The sequence below is a fragment of the Anomaloglossus baeobatrachus genome, chromosome 9 (genome assembly GCF_048569485.1).
Source record: "Anomaloglossus baeobatrachus isolate aAnoBae1 chromosome 9, aAnoBae1.hap1, whole genome shotgun sequence".
Lineage (NCBI taxonomy): Eukaryota > Metazoa > Chordata > Amphibia > Anura > Aromobatidae > Anomaloglossus > Anomaloglossus baeobatrachus.
The window spans coordinates 47,130,181-47,146,691 of NC_134361.1; the positions used below are offsets into that span (position 1 = coordinate 47,130,181).

At 50.3% G+C, this 16,511-nt stretch overlaps 1 protein-coding gene across 5 annotated transcripts in view; it reads right to left on the bottom strand.

Annotated features, from left to right (window-relative positions):
* Positions 1-272: 272 nt before the first annotated feature.
* The window catches only part of CCDC61 (coiled-coil domain containing 61), a 71,969-nt gene continuing 55,730 nt past the window's right edge, over positions 273-16,511 (bottom strand). For 3 of the 5 annotated variants that reach the window (XM_075322612.1, XM_075322613.1, XM_075322616.1), the window contains 6 exons: positions 16,230-16,308; positions 6,689-6,747; positions 2,876-2,951; positions 2,678-2,785; positions 2,479-2,551; positions 273-1,401 (listed from right to left, as the gene is read on the bottom strand). In XM_075322612.1, coding sequence (XP_075178727.1) covers positions 1,330-1,401; positions 2,479-2,551; positions 2,678-2,785; positions 2,876-2,951; positions 6,689-6,747; positions 16,230-16,308 — 467 coding nt within the window. In that variant the 3' untranslated portion in view covers positions 273-1,329. The remainder of the gene's footprint in view (positions 1,402-2,478; positions 2,552-2,677; positions 2,786-2,875; positions 2,952-6,688; positions 6,748-16,229; positions 16,309-16,511) is intronic. The other 2 variants (XM_075322614.1, XM_075322615.1) reach the window with 2 other exon arrangements.

Consider the following 16,511-nt stretch of genomic DNA (forward strand, 5'->3'; position numbering starts at 1 on the left):
TAATGCTTTGTGTGACCTCCGGAGGCATAAGCTATACACCCAATTGTCTGGGTCTCCCAATGGAGCGACAAAGAAATAATGACAATACAATTTCTGATTAAATACAAATATATTTTAAAACCAAAAAGGTTTCAAAATTTGCAACATTAAAATGCATATCAAATAAATAAAATCTCTATTATAAAAAAAAAAATAATTCCCATTCACCCACCAAGAAATGCAAAAAAATAAAAATAAAAAATGAAATAAATACAGTGTTGAAAGTAATCATATTAGAGGCTACTGGGGGGCACATATCAGCCCTTTATAGCTGCTCCTTCATTCACAGAGGCTGCGTATGAGGAATGTGTATGATGCATGACTTACAGCCGCAGATACAGGATATCAGCTAACTGGTATCTGCAGCAAAAAAAAAAACAAACCACTGTTGCAACATGTGAAGTGTCTACATCGGTAACAGTCAGTACAATATTGCAGCGTAGTTGACTTGATGTGAATGGGGCCCAAATCCAATAACGCATTGAACCAGGGAGCGTTGCTGTGGATTCTCATCCTGGACTAGTTTCCCAGTTTGTAGGTCAGCCTCTGTTCACATTTGCTATTTTCGGTCATGGTTAGCATTGTCATTTCTTCTATTTCGGATGGCAAAGAATTGTGCAGCGCTATTCGTGCAACCACAAATATCAAAACTTATGTTGTGATTTACTAGTATCCATTGTGAATGAATCCTGTGCCGCTTTCAGTGGCTCCGATACAAGTGGAAGTCACGATGCTGCTGACAAGAGCCACAGGGTTATATTACGGGTATATATGGCCAGTTCCAAAATATGTAATGGTTCCTGCTATACACACACACACACACACACACACACACACACACACACACACATACATACATACATACACATGGCTATAAAACATCAGCTGCCACCTAATTTTTACCGGATCGGACACGACATCCTATCATTGAGGTTAAGGGGTGATTGGAAGCCGCCTTCTTGCACCTACTTACTTTCTCCCACTCGTAATCCCTCAGACAATGCAGTTTAGCACTGGGTAAAATTATGAGGGGTAGAGGATAAAAAAAAAAAAAAAAAAAAAGTGAAATAGTCCACGTTTCTCTAATTTGCACCCCCTGATCAGGGATAGGATAACCATGTAAAAAAAACAAACAAAAAAAACCCCCATTTAATCTGTATTTCGTTTTTGTTATCCATTGGTGCAGCTTTGCCCTTTTCCGATGTTGTGTCCTAAAACTTGGATTGTCAAAATTGACACCCCCCCTCCCCCCTTCAGGGCCGCCTTCTTAGGTGCGTGTGTCCAGGTTTCTCATGTAATCTTGCAATGCTTGTAGTCGAGCATCAATATCCGAGAGGTCAGAAAGGGAGTCAAGGTGGTTCTCTGGAATTGGGGAAACAGAAAAAGAGTGGTTGGTTAGGAGAAGGTGTAGATCTACACGAAGTGGCCTTTAAAAGAGGATGTCCAGTACTTTTATATAGATGGCCTAATATTCAGCAATATATCAGATTGGTGAAGGTTCGACAAGGGGCATCTCCCACCAGTTATCGGTACCCAGTAGCGGCTAGATGTGATCAGTTGCAAAGCTTGTCTCTAAGGCTGTACACCCATGATCAGTTTCCACAGCATTTCGGACACCGCATACTTCAGCTGCGTTCAAAACACTGCGATGTACAGAAGGAGCACAATGGATAGTATTTCTAGAAATCCCGTGCCCACTGTGCTCATTTTTTCCGTAGCTTTCCAAGCCGCAGCATGTCAATTGTTTGCTGCGAAGTCGCAAGTGTCCGCTGCAGGGAGAACAGAAGAGGGGAGACCGCAACTGCCCGAACCTGAATCTTGAGCACTGGCAGCTGCGGTCTCCCACCCCTGCAGGTCGAGACCCGCCGCGTCCAGGACACAGTGGGCCCGATCGTGGACACGTACCCTAAGACTAAGTTCCCATGTACACAAATCAGCCGTTAGAATGGATACAGTAGCAATCTGTTGTCAAAAAAGGTTGTGGAAACAAGTTTTTTGACCGCTAAAATAAAATTTCATTTTTTGCAGGATCCATTTTTTATTTTTTTTTAAACATGGGAGTCTATGGAAAACTGTTCCGTTAAAGGGGACATTCACCACTTAGACAAACTCTACTCATCCCCCTTGCTTGTCTATACTCACCTCCGATGTGGCCACGGTTCCGGCTATGACTGAATTCACGTTCCCGGGGCCCACATGACGTAGTATAGGACTCACGTGTCATAACAATCTCTTGGTGTCCACCTGAAGTAAGTGTACACTCCCGAACATGGTGCACAACAGAGTACATGGTGACTCCGTCTGCACCATTATAGTCAACGGCCCCGTCAGCGCATGCAGTTTTGCTGGGGGTTTGGATGAAAGCGCTGACGGGACCACTGAATGGAGATCAGAACGCAATGTGAAAGCGAGCTTAGCTTTATATTTTTTTGCACGCACCTTTCTCGGTTTTACGGTTGTAAGTTGGAGTGCTGGAAAGTCTCTTCTTTGGGGGGAATCTTTCCTTCTTACCCTGCAGAAAGATGGAAAAGACAAAAAGGACACAACAAATGATTAAGTTTATAAACGTATTCTTGGCTGTTGAACAAGCAAAATAAGAAGCAGCTTAGCCATGAGATGAGGTCGTATGAAGACTTACGCCATTTCGGCTATTCCAGGCTGAATGAGTGAAGGGTTTCCGCCCCCGGGCTGCTGGTTGTCTTTCACCACTGTAATGGTTAGTGCAGATAACGAATAACATGGAAATCTCACATACACAGGAAAAGCATGAAACAGGATTTTAAGACTTCATAAATCGGACGGTGTCCATAGTATATAGCAGTGTCAGCTCCATTACCTGCAGCGCAGAGGCTCAGCGTAATCCATTTCATCCCCAGAGCTTTGATACGATCGATGACTGTGAATGCTTTCAACTGTTGGGAGAATGAAGAGGTTACTATGTGACAATATATCCCAAACAGCTCAAAAGAAATTACATTCTGATATGTTCATTTAATGATTGCATCCTCTTGTCCATAGGGAAGTATGCAAAAATTATTAAAGACCTGTCATGTTCCAAAATGCTATTAAAGGGAACCTGTCACATAGAATATGCGTTCTGACCTATCAGCAGACTCATGTGTGCCCTAATTACACCTCCCTACCCATCCCTGTGTTGTAAAATTGTGTAATATGAAAGTAATAAAAAACGTTTTATTATCTTCATATTTCCTATGTAAATTAGAGAGACGCTGGCCAAATGGGCGGCGCTTTGCCCTATGGACGTCTGCATACTTTACGTGGTATCACGCCCCTATGGGCGTGATACCATGGAGTCACATAAGCGACGTCCCCGTCGCTCATTCTATCCTTCGCACGTTTATACTTACCATTGCGGCAGGCTTCTCCTCCGGGTTCTCCTTGTCAGTTTCAGACGCGCACTGCGCGTCTGAAGCCGGCGAGTGAACACCCGGAAAAGAAGCCTGCCGCAATGTGCGCAGGATAGAATGAGCGACGGGGACGTCGCTCATGTGACTCCATGGTATCACACCCACAGGGGCGTGATACCAAGGAAAGTATGCAGACGTCCATAGGGCAAGGCGCCGCCCATGTGGCCAGCGGCTCTCTAATTTACATAGGAAATATGAAGGTAATAAAATGTGTAATATGAAAATAATAAACGATTTTACAACACAAGGATGGGTAGGGAGGTGTAATTAGGGCACACATGAATCTGGTGATAGGTCAGAACGCATATTCTAGGTCACAGGTTCCTTTTAACCTGCAATATGTTTTTAGCACAGGCAAAATGCTTGAAAAGGGAAACCAGCAGATGTCTAGGCGGTTGTCCAGTTGTGTCCCAGCTTATCCGTAGACATGAACTCCCCCATACAGTGTAGTGTATATTTAGCATGTACTTTTCCCAAATACAGTGGAACCTTGGTTTAAGAGTAACTTGGTTTGAGAGCGTTTTGCAAGACAAGCAAAGCTTTTTACAAATGTGTAACTTGGTTTAAGAGCAATGTTTTGCAATAAGAGCAAATACTCACCGTGCACACGTCCGGTTCCGTCCTTTTACTGCGCTCTGGAGGTAACTTTCTGTACATATGTACTGTATACAGTATACCATTGTACAGTACAGTATATACTATATAGCATTTCTATCAATTTGCATTTGTGGATACAGTATTGTACTTTCTTATTGATAACTGTGGCGCCCTGGCCTAGCCAGGTCGTCACAGATAACACACAAACACCCCCACCCCCATTAGACAGGGACACCAGCCAAAAACAAAACCCTTGTTGCCTCCCTCCAGGGTCTGATGTCCACTCCAGGTGGGGCGGAGCTAAGCGGTTGGCTCCACCCACCGAGGAGTTCACAGGCCTGGAGGCGGGAAAAGTGACAGTTCAGTGTTGAGCAGTGAAGTGAGAGGAGTGAACACTTGGGTGTCTGGGTTTGTGGCCCAGGCACTGACAGCAAGGTTGGCAGACGGTGGTGGCCGTCTGCAGGAGTGGTGGAGCGACGCGGAACCGTAGGACCGGGGTCGGGCGACGGCCCGCCGGTACCGACCAGGGAGCGAAATGAAGCGAGCACACACAGGCAGGGCCTGGCCTGGACCACGACCAGGCTTGGAGCCGCCGATAATAGTCAGATCCGAATGTGACTGGAACCCCAGGTGTTTCATAACAGCAAAAGTCCCGATTGAAGGCAACCGCCCACACCGTGAGGGTATACAGCTACCGCCTAAGGCTAGAGACCCAAGGGCCAGCATCTACGGGCAAACGGGCTCCTCCGGTACCCATACACCGGGGAGCGGACTACCGCTGGGAATCCATAGTAGTCAAAGGAGAACATCAAGGTGCAGGGAAAGACAGCCGCCATCACCTGTCCGGGAAGAGACACTGCATCCGGCTGCGGGACCCGTCCATCCAGCCGTTTGGTTTACCGAGGACTTTGTACCTTTCTTGCTGAGTACACCCGTGCCATCCGGCACCGCGCTGCGCTGTCCCTGCAACCCTGCACCTCACCAACCCTGCCTCCCCGTCACATCATCGGGCCCCGGGACCACCGACCCCTACCCACGGAGGGGGAAAACAACATCTTAGCTGCTCCCTACCATCGCTCCCGGGATCCCCGTCACCAGCAGCGGTGGTGGTGCCCATCTTCACCACGACCCGTGGGTGGCGTCACGGACTAAATCCCCCAAACCAACCACCCCTTTCACTCACGGGCAAGGAGCACCGCTCGAGTCCCCGGATCCGGCCCACCGCTCGAGCCACCGAGCAGCAGCAGCAGCAGCGCCGGACCCGAGCGTTAGCGAGAGCGCAGCAGCAACGGCGTCCTCCCCGCCCGCGACATAACCAGTGCAGCACATTGCTTATACTGTATCTCTCGCACTCCAACAATTCTATTGTAAGCTAAAGTGCAGTTTAATTTGTTTTATATGTTTTTTACTGTACAGTATTTTGTATTAGTGACTGTAATAATTTTATATGAATACAGGACATTATTTTGTATTACTGTAATAAGTTTGTATAAATACAGTAAATATTTTTGGGTTGTGGAACCAATTGTCTGCTTTTCAATTATTTCCTATGGGAAAATTCGCTTTGATATAAGAGTAACTTGGTTTAAGAGCAAACTCCCGGAACCAAATATGCTCGTAATCCAAGGTTCCACTGTATAGTGATTTCAGCTCACTGTTGATATTCACCTGAGCTGTTCGGAGCTCGGACATCGGCTTTACTAAATCCCAGGTATGTAAAATACCTAACACCTGAAATGCATAGATGTCATTTGTATGAATCTTATCTGAATAAAGAAGAATCCATTCATAGAGCTGGATCCCTTTCTTTTCTATTTTATGCATTTTTCATGTACAAGAATAGTGTGAAGAAAAAAGAAAAAAAAACGCTTTTTTTGGATTATAAGACAACTCTTGTTCCAAAAATTTGGAAGGAAAATGGGGGGGGGGGGGTGTCTCATAAGTCGAATGTAGCTTACCGGGGGATGGTGGAGAGGGGTCATATGGGCCTGTGGGCAGTGCTGATGTTGGGCTGAGCTCGCTGCAGGGGCCATCCTGAAAATGTCAGCGGTGTGGGCTTCAAATAATGGCTCCCGGAGTGGACGTGGGCGCAGATTGAGCTCTCGGCTCAGGATCTCATCTGCGCATGCGCCGCTTCCGGACCATTAATCTCCCAGCGGCGGATTTAAGCAAAATGGCGCCCGGAGGCGACACGTGTGCAAATGAGATCTCGGCTCATCATTAAGCCAATAGTTCAATCTGCGCACGCACCGGGTGTCATTTCTTTGAAGCCCGCACCACCGACAGTTTCTGGATGCTCCTGCCTCTCAGCGCCCGCAGTGAGCATAGCCGGAAAACCTGCCACACCATCGCCCTACTCCGGCACATAGCCCCTGCATCCTGTAACCCCGCTCCACCACCACTGCCTCCCTCCCCCCCGGTAAGACACCACCGGATTATAAGATGGTCCCCATAATTTTTTTAACTTTGTTTTTCCTCTAAATTTGGGGTGCGTCTTATAAAACAGAAAATATGGTATTTATTTTTAGCTGATAGCAATGGTAGTGTAACTGAAATCTAAAGTCTTCACCCATATACCTGGGGGGAACCTACAAGCAGACGCATGGGAGATTTTTATGGGGTACCTGATGAGCTGCGTCTCTGGCCCCTCACACTGGAGGGGGAACTGGAAAGTCTCCGACATCTAAATAAAAATAAATAAGATATATTTAACTAATCTGTGTCTCTGTAATATACAAATAACACAGTAATAAAAAGAGAATTTTGTTACTTACCGTAAATTCTTTTTCTTGTAGTTCCGTCATGGGAGACCCAGACCATGGGTGTATAGCTACTGCCTCCGGAGGACACACAAAGTACTACACTCAAAACGTGTAGCTCCTCCCTCCTAGCATATACACCCCCTGCTAGCCAGTCCTAGCCAGTTTAGTGCAAAAGCTGAAGGAGGACATCCACCAACAAGAAGAGACAGAGTAAAACCCGGAAGAACCGGAACCTCTGTCTACAACAACAACAGCCGGTGAAGACACACGGAACAAGAAACCTGCCAACAGGCAATAGGGAGGGTGCTGGGTCTCCCATGACGGAACTACAAGAAAAAGAATTTACGGTAAGTAACAAAATTCTCTTTTTCTTTAACGTTCCTATGGGAGACCCAGACCATGGGACGTCCTAAAGCAGTCCATGGGTGGGAATAAACAGACAACTGAGAAGCAGGCGAAACCTAACTTCACAAATGGGCGACAGACGCCTGAAAATGCGTCTGCCCAAGCCCGCGTCTGCCAAAGCATGAGTATGCCTTCGGTAGAGCTTCGAAAAAGTATGCAGACTAATCCGAGCTGCAGTCTGACAGACCTACTGAGCCGTAGCCTGGTGCCTGAAAGCCCAAAAGGCACAGACAGGTCTGATCAAGTGTGCCCTGATCCCCGGCGGGGAAGGCACTTGAGTACACTTGTAGGCATCGGAAATGGCCGACCTAAGCCAACGAACCAGGGTCGGCTTAGATGCCGAGAGACCACTACGCTGACTAGCGGTCAGCACCAGAGAGAGGTGCACCGCCTAATAACGGCGGTGCGAGACACATAGATCCGGAGCGCCCGCACCAGATCCAGGATATGCAACGCTTCCTCAAAGCGATGAACAGGAGCCGGACAAAAGGAAGGCAGGAAAATTGCCCCGGATAAGGTGGAAGCAGTAACCACCTTAGGGAAAAAATCCGGAGTCGGACGGAGACCACCTTGTCTTGATGCAAAAGACCAAAAAAGGGGGTGACTCCGAAGAGAGTGCAGCCAAAACTCTCTGGCGGGAAATTATGGCCACTAGAAAGCCTACTTTCTGTGAAAGATGAAACAAAGAAACCTCTCTAAGAGGCGCAAAGGGGGGTTTCCGGGAACCGTGAGGACCGGATTAAGGTCCCAGGGCTCTATAGGCCGCCGGAAAGGCGGAATAATGTGAAATGCGCCCTTGAGGGAGTGCACCGGAGCCAGCCGGACGATACGCCGCTGGCACTGACAGAGCCGAAACCTGTCCCTTAATGAGGGATAGTCCTAGCTGTAGACCGGACTGTGGAAGGGACAGGAGGGTCGGCAAGGCCAAAAAGGTCAAAGGACACTTTGGAGCTCGAGTCATAGTGGAGATGACTTCAGGAAGGATACCAGAAGTCGCCAAGATCCAGGACTCAAGAGCTACGCCGTCAATGTCAGAGACCAGAATTCTGGCGGAAAAAACGGACCTTTTGAGAAAAGGTCTGGACGGTCCGGAAGATGCCATGGCAACCCAACGGACAGATGGAGCAGGTCAGGGTACCAAGCCTGCCTGGGTCAGTCTGGAGTATGAGAATGACCCGACGGCCCTCTTTACTGATCTTGCGCAGGACTCTGGACAAGAGCTAGAGGGTGAAACACGTAAAAGAGACGAAACTGGGACCAAACATGAACCAGTGCGCCTGCCGCAAAACCTGAGGATCGTGGACCACGGTTGGACAGCTGAAATAGTCTGCCTCGCAGTTTTCACATCTAGGATGTGGGCTGCGGATACGGTGGACTAGGAGTCCCTCGTCCACTGAAGAATGCGTTGAGCCGCCAACATTGCCAGGCGGCTGAGTGTCCCGCCCTGGAAATTGATGTAGGAAAACGCTGTCACGTTGTCTGACTGGACTCGAATGTGCCTAGCCGCCAACAGATGGTGAAAGGCTTAGAGAGCTAGAAATACAGCTCTGATCTCCAGCACATTGATCCAGAGGGCTGATTCGGACAGAGTCCAAGCGCCCTGCGCTCCACGGTGGAGATATACTGCTCCCAAGGCGGATAGACTAGCATCCTGGTGAGGATCACCCGGGACGGGGCCAGGAAGGAGCGTCCCTGAGACAGAGTGGCCGAAGCCACCACTGAAACGAGCCCCTGGTCAGTGGCGAAGCCACCACCCCGTGGAAGGAGGAAGTTCGCTTGTACAGCGGAAAACATCCAGTCTCAGAGGACGCAGGAGAAACTGGGCAAGGAATCGCTTCCATTGACGCCACCATCTGACCAGCACCTGTATTCGGTGTCTGATAGAACGACGTCGACCGCCAGCGGAGGAACTACTGTTCGACTAAGAGCAGCTTCACAAGTGCCGACAGAGTCTCGAATTGCGTCCCTGGGAACCTCTGGTTCGAAGTCAGAGTGGACTTGGACAGAATGACAAGCCACCCGAATTGTTAGAGTGGCGAGAGTGAGCGAAGCACTCTGCTAAGAGTCTGCACTGGATGAGGCCCCGACAAAAAGACCGTCCAGGACAAAAGATCACTGCTAATCCCTAGAGGTGCAGGACCCTAATCACAGCTGCCCCAATGAGAATACTCGAGGGGCCGTGGCTAACCCCAAGGGAAGAGCCACGAATTGGACCACTCCGATTGCAAAACGTAGCCAACGCTGGTGTGAAACTGCGATTGACACCTGCAGATAGGCATCTCTGATGCCAATGGCTGCTAGGGAATCTCCTTGGGTTCTTGATTGATCCGGTGACAAACACACGGAACAAGACCGAGACTCCATGTGAAAACGCCACACCTGATCATGCTTGAAAAGCTAAAGATCCAGGTCGGAAGGCACCGCCCTCTTCGGGGACTAGGAATAGATTTAAGCAGAAATCTCAGAACCGTTCCCAGTCGGGAACCGGTACAATTACTCCATTGGCCTGCAAGAAATGCCACGGCCTGTGAGAAGGCGGCGGCCTTGGAGCCGGGGGGAGTTGACAGAAAAAAATCTGTTTGGCGGGTGGATAGAATTCCATCCTGTAGCCATGGGAGATATAATCCCGCCTCCACTGAACGGAGACGTGTTAAAACCATACGTCGCCAAGTGGAGAGAGCCTGTCCACCGACCAAGGACGTTGTTGGCGTGGCTAGATAGCTCGGAGGAAACTGACTCAGTGGCAGCATCTCCTGCGGTCTACTGAAGACGCAGCTTCGAGCGCCATTTGGGTCTATGAACCTTGGCCGAGCTAGAGGACGAGGCCGAGGGCTTAGAGAACGATCAGATGGAGGAACGGAAACAACCGAAACCTCAACTGATTCCTGCCCTGGACAGGTTCCCTTGTTTAGGTTTGTGGCAAGGAAGAACTCTCCCCGCCAAGAGCTTCCTTAATTTCATCCAGTTGGTTCCGAAGAGACTGGTCCCACAAAAGGGAGCCCAGCAAGGAACTTCTATAGAAGCATCTGCCTTCCATTTCCGAAGCCACAGGAGCCTGCGGATAGCGAGGAAAGTAGCCAAGGCCACCGCCGTGCGGTGTCCAGCATGGCAGACATGGCATAGGATGAAAAGACTGAAGTCTGGAAGTTCAGGCAACCGTTTCGGGCATAGAGTCCCTGTGAGGGAATGCATCTCCTCTAGAGAAGCCGAGAAGGCTACAAAAAAACCGCACTGTTGTAAAGCTGAGGAGAACGAAGCTCCTGCCGCCCCCATACAGGTTTGGCCAGAAGGATAACCGGGCGGAAAACCTTAAGTGAGGAGCCATCAGCCACTGACATAACGGTTCGGGCTGAGCCACCTGAGGTGAATGAGCCCACTTCTTGACCACCATTGGTGGACAGGGAAAAAACAGTCCTCAGAATCACGCTTCATGGGAAGCGACTGTCAGAGCGGACCCTGGGCTTGGTCACAGTGGCCTGAAAACTGGAGTGGTTAAGGAACACACATTGTGTTCTCCTAGGCAAGGTAACTCCGGCGGATTGAGGTCCAGTACAAAATTAATGTACCGTGGGATCCTTATAGAGGTGCCGTCAGCCACTGATACAACTATCCGGGCTGAAAGTCTAGACACCGGGGGGACCACCCTTTTCACTCCTTGACCACCTCTGATGGGAGGGGGAAACAGGCAGCAGAACCCCGCTTTGGGGTCTGACAGGACAGGCTGTGGGCTTGGACACAGTGGGCTAAAAATTGGAGTGGTTAAGGAACACACTCCTTGTCTTGTTAAAGGTATACTGATGCTTTTCTGCCAGCGGGGAATGCTCCCCTGATACAGGCGGATGGAGGTCCAGAGTATAATGGACGCAATCCAATCATTAGCATCTGCGTCACCTACGGACGGATCAATGGTACATAAAGTAGCGTCCGAGCCCCTGGTAGAGACATCCTCCTCGTCCAGTGAGTCAGCTCGTAATCAGAGCTGCGGGACGGGGAGGACAGGGGACCCTGCGTCTCCCTGTCAGGAGGACGGGGTCTGAGACCAGAGGAGAGTCCTCTGTGAGCTTTGCTGAGCGAGCTGTAGCAGAAAACGCCCTGAGAAGGGGGCTGCATGCTCAGCAGATTCCGGGACAGCCGACCCCTGGAAATAGGATTCCAGCCAAACCAGGGGTGAGCCACCGAAGCCGGAGCAGCTGGAGGGACCACTAATGAGCCTCCAAGCTGAGGGGCCACAGTGGTTATGAGCTCGGTACAGCCGTACGAGACTACCTGCAGTGGATAATAAAAACAGCCTGCAGCCTCGCTCTGTGAGACATGCTGCCGAGGTGGGGGCTCTGTCCTAGAACGGCCCCCAGCATATATAAACAGATAAAATAAGCAGCTGCACAAACCGGAGGTTGTGGCTGGCATATCGTTTAAACAGACATGTCTGTGCCCTCTAGTCCCTCAGCCCAGGTCCCCACTTGTCACAATGTGGAATCTCTGTGCCTATGCAGGCACAGAGAACGCTGAGAAAATGGCGACCGGAGCGAGGAGAGGGGGCGGGGCCTACTCTGAGAGCGGCAAATGAGGTAGCCAGGGGAGGGAATCCTTCCTCAGTGAGGAGTGTCCCTTCCATGTGCTGCACAGCCGCTGGGCGGAGCCATCCTGTCCCTCTGCGTGACTGACAAGCAGAGGCAGTGGAAACCGAAACTAGGCCTCAGGCGAAGCCGGGGCCTAGAGTAAAACATGCGGCCGGCGTGCAGGCACCATCGGCGCGGTTCTCCAGTGAAAACTGGAGAACCGGCCGGAAACGTTAACACAAACATAATACACACTCCCCCAATTAAAGGACCCCTGGAAAAACCACTTTCTGTGGTAATAACGTCTCATATACTTAGCTTGTGAGACGCAGGTTGCCAGGTCCCTGGGGGGTGATAGCTCCGTCCAGCAGGATCCTGAAAAAGGGCTGCGGATGGAGACCGGTCTCCTGCAAAGCAGTGAGAACCGTGTTGGCTCCCACTTCAAGCCAGAGCCCCAGCATGGGATGGTGAAGGAGCGCGGCATGAGAAGGCTCCAGCCTTGGAAAATCAACCTTAACAGCACCGCCGACACAGTGGGGTGAGAAGGGACATGCCGGGAGTCCAGCTGGACCCGCTTTTCTTCCAAATCTTTGATCCAGAAGGAAAAATCAAAAATCAAAATCAGAGAATGCATGTGTGTGTAACCTCCTGAAACACAAAGCATTGAACTGGCTAGGACTGGCTAGCAGGGGGTGTATATGCTAGGAGGGAGGAGCTACACGTTTTGAGTGTAGTAGTTTGTGTGTCCTCCGGAGGCAGTAGCTATACACCCATGGTCTGGGTCTCCCATAAGGAACGATGAAGAAATAATGACAATACAATTTCTGATTCTGGGTCTCCCATAGGAACGTTATATATATAATTGCCTTATTCTGTCTGTCTGTCTGTCTGTCTGTCATGCTCCAAAATTGTGTCACCGTGACAGTGTCACCGTGACATGTCCTTACGGTGACACAAAGCTGATTGGCCGCTGGGCTCGCCATGGCCCCGCCCCCCCACACCGATTGGCCGCTCGCCCAGGCTGCGCCCCCACACGGATTGGCCAGCCGCTCGCCCAGCCTCCGCCCCCCCCCACAGATTGGCCTCTCGCCCCGGCACCCTGCAGGCATTGGCAATTCGGCCACGCCACGCCCCGCCCCCCTCACGCAACGCACGTTAGCTCTGGCCCCGCCCACCTCCCCCCGCGCATTCCCCGAACTGACAGGGCTGTCACGGAGGTGAGTACTGTACTCCCCCCCCCCCCCCCCCTCGCATTCCCCGAACTGACACGGCTGTTAAGGGGGGTGAGTACTGTACTCCCCCCCCCCCCCCCCCCATCCCCCATCCCCCGCTCGCACGGGAGTGGTGTGGGCTCCCGTGCGAGCGGGGGACGGGATACGTTGGCATGGTTACAAGCGCATCGAGGTCCTGTAGCGGCGGAAGATCCACACGCGCACACACACACACACACACACACACACACACACACACACACACACACACACACACACACACACACACACACACACACACATCAGCTCACACTCACTCTCACACACACCTCACATCGCATCCACACACTCACAGCATCCGGCGATATCCCTTGCTTCTCGGCCTCGATACTGTGCTGTTGTGACCTTCCAGGACCTGACGGAGGATCACATGGCCAGAAGCATGTGGTATCTCCGGATGTTGTGACTGTGAGCGCGTATGTGCGATATCGTCAGTGTCTGTGTGTGTGAGTGTATGCGATCGGGTGTGTGTGTGTCGGGATCGGGTGTGTGTGAGTGGATGCGATCGTGTGTGTGAGTGGATGCGATCGTGTGTGTGAGTGTCGGGATCGGGTGTGTGTGAGTGTATGCGATCGTGTGTGTGAGTGGATGCGATCGTGTGTGTGAGTGTCGCCAGAGGAGGGGACAGAGAGGGGCTGAGGCTGGGGACAGAGAGGGGCTGAGGCTGGGGACAGAGAGGGGCTGAGGCTGGGGACAGAAGGCTGATGCTGCGGGTAGAGAGGCTGATGCTGGTGCAGCATGGGGGATGGATTACAATGGGGGGTGCGCAGCATGGGGGATGGAGCACGTTTGGGAGTGCGCAGCATGGGGAATGGAGCACGTTTGGGAGTGCGCAGCATGGCGGATGGAGCACGTTTGGGAGTGCGCAGCATGGCGGATGGAGCACGTTTGGGAGTGCGCAGCATGGCGGATGGAGCACGTTTGGGAGTGCGCAGCATGGCGGATGGAGCACGTTTGGGAGTGCGCAGCATGGCGGATGGAGCACGTTTGGGAGTGCGCAGCATGGCGGATGGAGCACGTTTGGGAGTGCGCAGCATGGCGGATGGAGCACGTTTGGGAGTGCGCAGCATGGCGGATGGAGCACGTTTGGGAGTGCGCAGCATGGCGGATGGAGCACGTTTGGGAGTGCGCAGCATGGCGGATGGAGCACGTTTGGGAGTGCGCAGCATGGCGGATGGAGCACGTTTGGGAGTGCGCAGCATGGCGGATGGAGCACGTTTGGGAGTGCGCAGCATGGCGGATGGAGCACGTTTGGGAGTGCGCAGCATGGCGGATGGAGCACGTTTGGGAGTGCGCAGCATGGCGGATGGAGCACGTTTGGGAGTGCGAAGCATGGCGGATGGAGCACGTTTGGGAGTGCGAAGCATGGCGGATGGAGCACGTTTGGGAGTGCGCAGCATGGCGGATGGTGCACGTTTGGGAGTGCGCAGCATGGCGGATGGTGCACGTTTGGGAGTGCGCAGCATGGGGGATGGAGCACGATGGGAAGTGCACAACACACCACACACACACACACACACACACACTGGGAACCACAAACAACTGCCCTACACAGACACCTACACACACACAGACAACGCTGCACGCACACAACACCCAACACACAAACACCGCGGCACACACAAATATACGCACATACCGCACAACACACACATTGCACAAAACATACCTCCCCCCAAAACACACCACACACACACAAACCGCGCAACACACAACGCTACAGACACACAGCGCTCCACAAACAACGCAACACACATACAACACCGCTCTCACCCCCGCCACACCCAGACAACACCCAGAACATGTACAGCGCCTACACAAACACTTGGTAACTACACACAACATATATATATATATAACAAAAATCATACATGAACTACACAATACGTAAATTCTAGAATACCCGATGCGTAGAATCGGGCCACCTTCTAGTATATATATATATATATATATATATATATATATATATATATATATATATATATATATATATATATATATATATATATATATATATATATATATATATACACATACACATATACATACATATACACATATACATACATATATACACACACACACACTAATATTATATACAAACACACACAAATATGTACAAACATACAAATATTATATACAAACACACACAAATATTATATACAAACACACACAAATATTATATACAAACACACACAAATATTATATACAAACACACACACACACACACACACACACACACACACACACACAGCAGCTGGATATTACTAAAGGATCACACATCCTGTTAATTGACCTATATTTCCAACACTACTATTAATGTTTCGCCACAGCCATGGTGTTCCCACATGGACATGTGCCCATTCACCACCCCAGCCAGCGACTGACTGCAGGGGTCACATGCACTCCATGTCAGGACATCATCACTAGGTTACACAGTACAGAGACTGGCTGAGGACTCAGGCATCAGAATGGGAGCTTCAAAAGATTGGGAAATCTGGAACCCAAGAAAACACAATGTCAGTGTGCACACCCTCTAATGTCTGCAGTGGCCGCTACAAACAGAAGAAAAGGATCATAGTGCACAGACGCTGACACAGTGTGGTGGGCTCCTGCAGTGTCAGAGCGCACATTGATGGATCAACCCAGGCAGTGATGTCAAGCAACATAATGGGGTGTGTGGCATGATGATTGAGGGGGTTAAAAGCGGACCACGTCAGGGGTGCATCCGAGCTCCCCGATTTGCATAGACAATAATAATAATTAATAAGAATTGTATTCATTTATATAGCGCTATTAATTCCACAGCGCTTTACATACATTGGCATCACTGTCCCCATTGGGGCTCATAATCTAAAGTCCCTATTATCAGTATGTCTTTGGAGTCTGGGAGGAAACCCACGCAAACACGGGGAGAACATACAAACTCCTTGCAGATGTTGTCCTTGGTGGGATTTGAACCCAGGACACCAGCGCTGCAAGACTGCAGTGCTAACCACTGAGCCACCGTATAGTGCTAACCACTGAGCCACCGTGCCGTCCGATCTGTCATAATGTTACTCTGAGCTGCTGAAAATCCAATATAGTCCTCCCTCTGTTGTTGGTAAAACAAGTGGAGGTTAGTGGAGAAACCTTTTAGGTTAGCAGCTTAAAGCAGGGAGTACTCACTTTTTAAGGTCCGTTTCTTTTTGCTTCCGTTCTTTGTCTCGGACATAGGCTGTTGGATCAAATCGAGGGGGACGGACGGCTACAAGGAAACATTTCATGCAGAAGTGAAGATTGGAAAAATACTTTGCGCATTACAAGCACATTATGAGGCTTGATTCACGGGGCATTTGTGGGACCAATGCCCAACATATCCCATTATATGTCTAGAGGCCCCCAGTAAATGGTAAAAGCTGCATGGGCATCGGTGAGCATACATTATTACACACCGCTCTTTTAATAGCT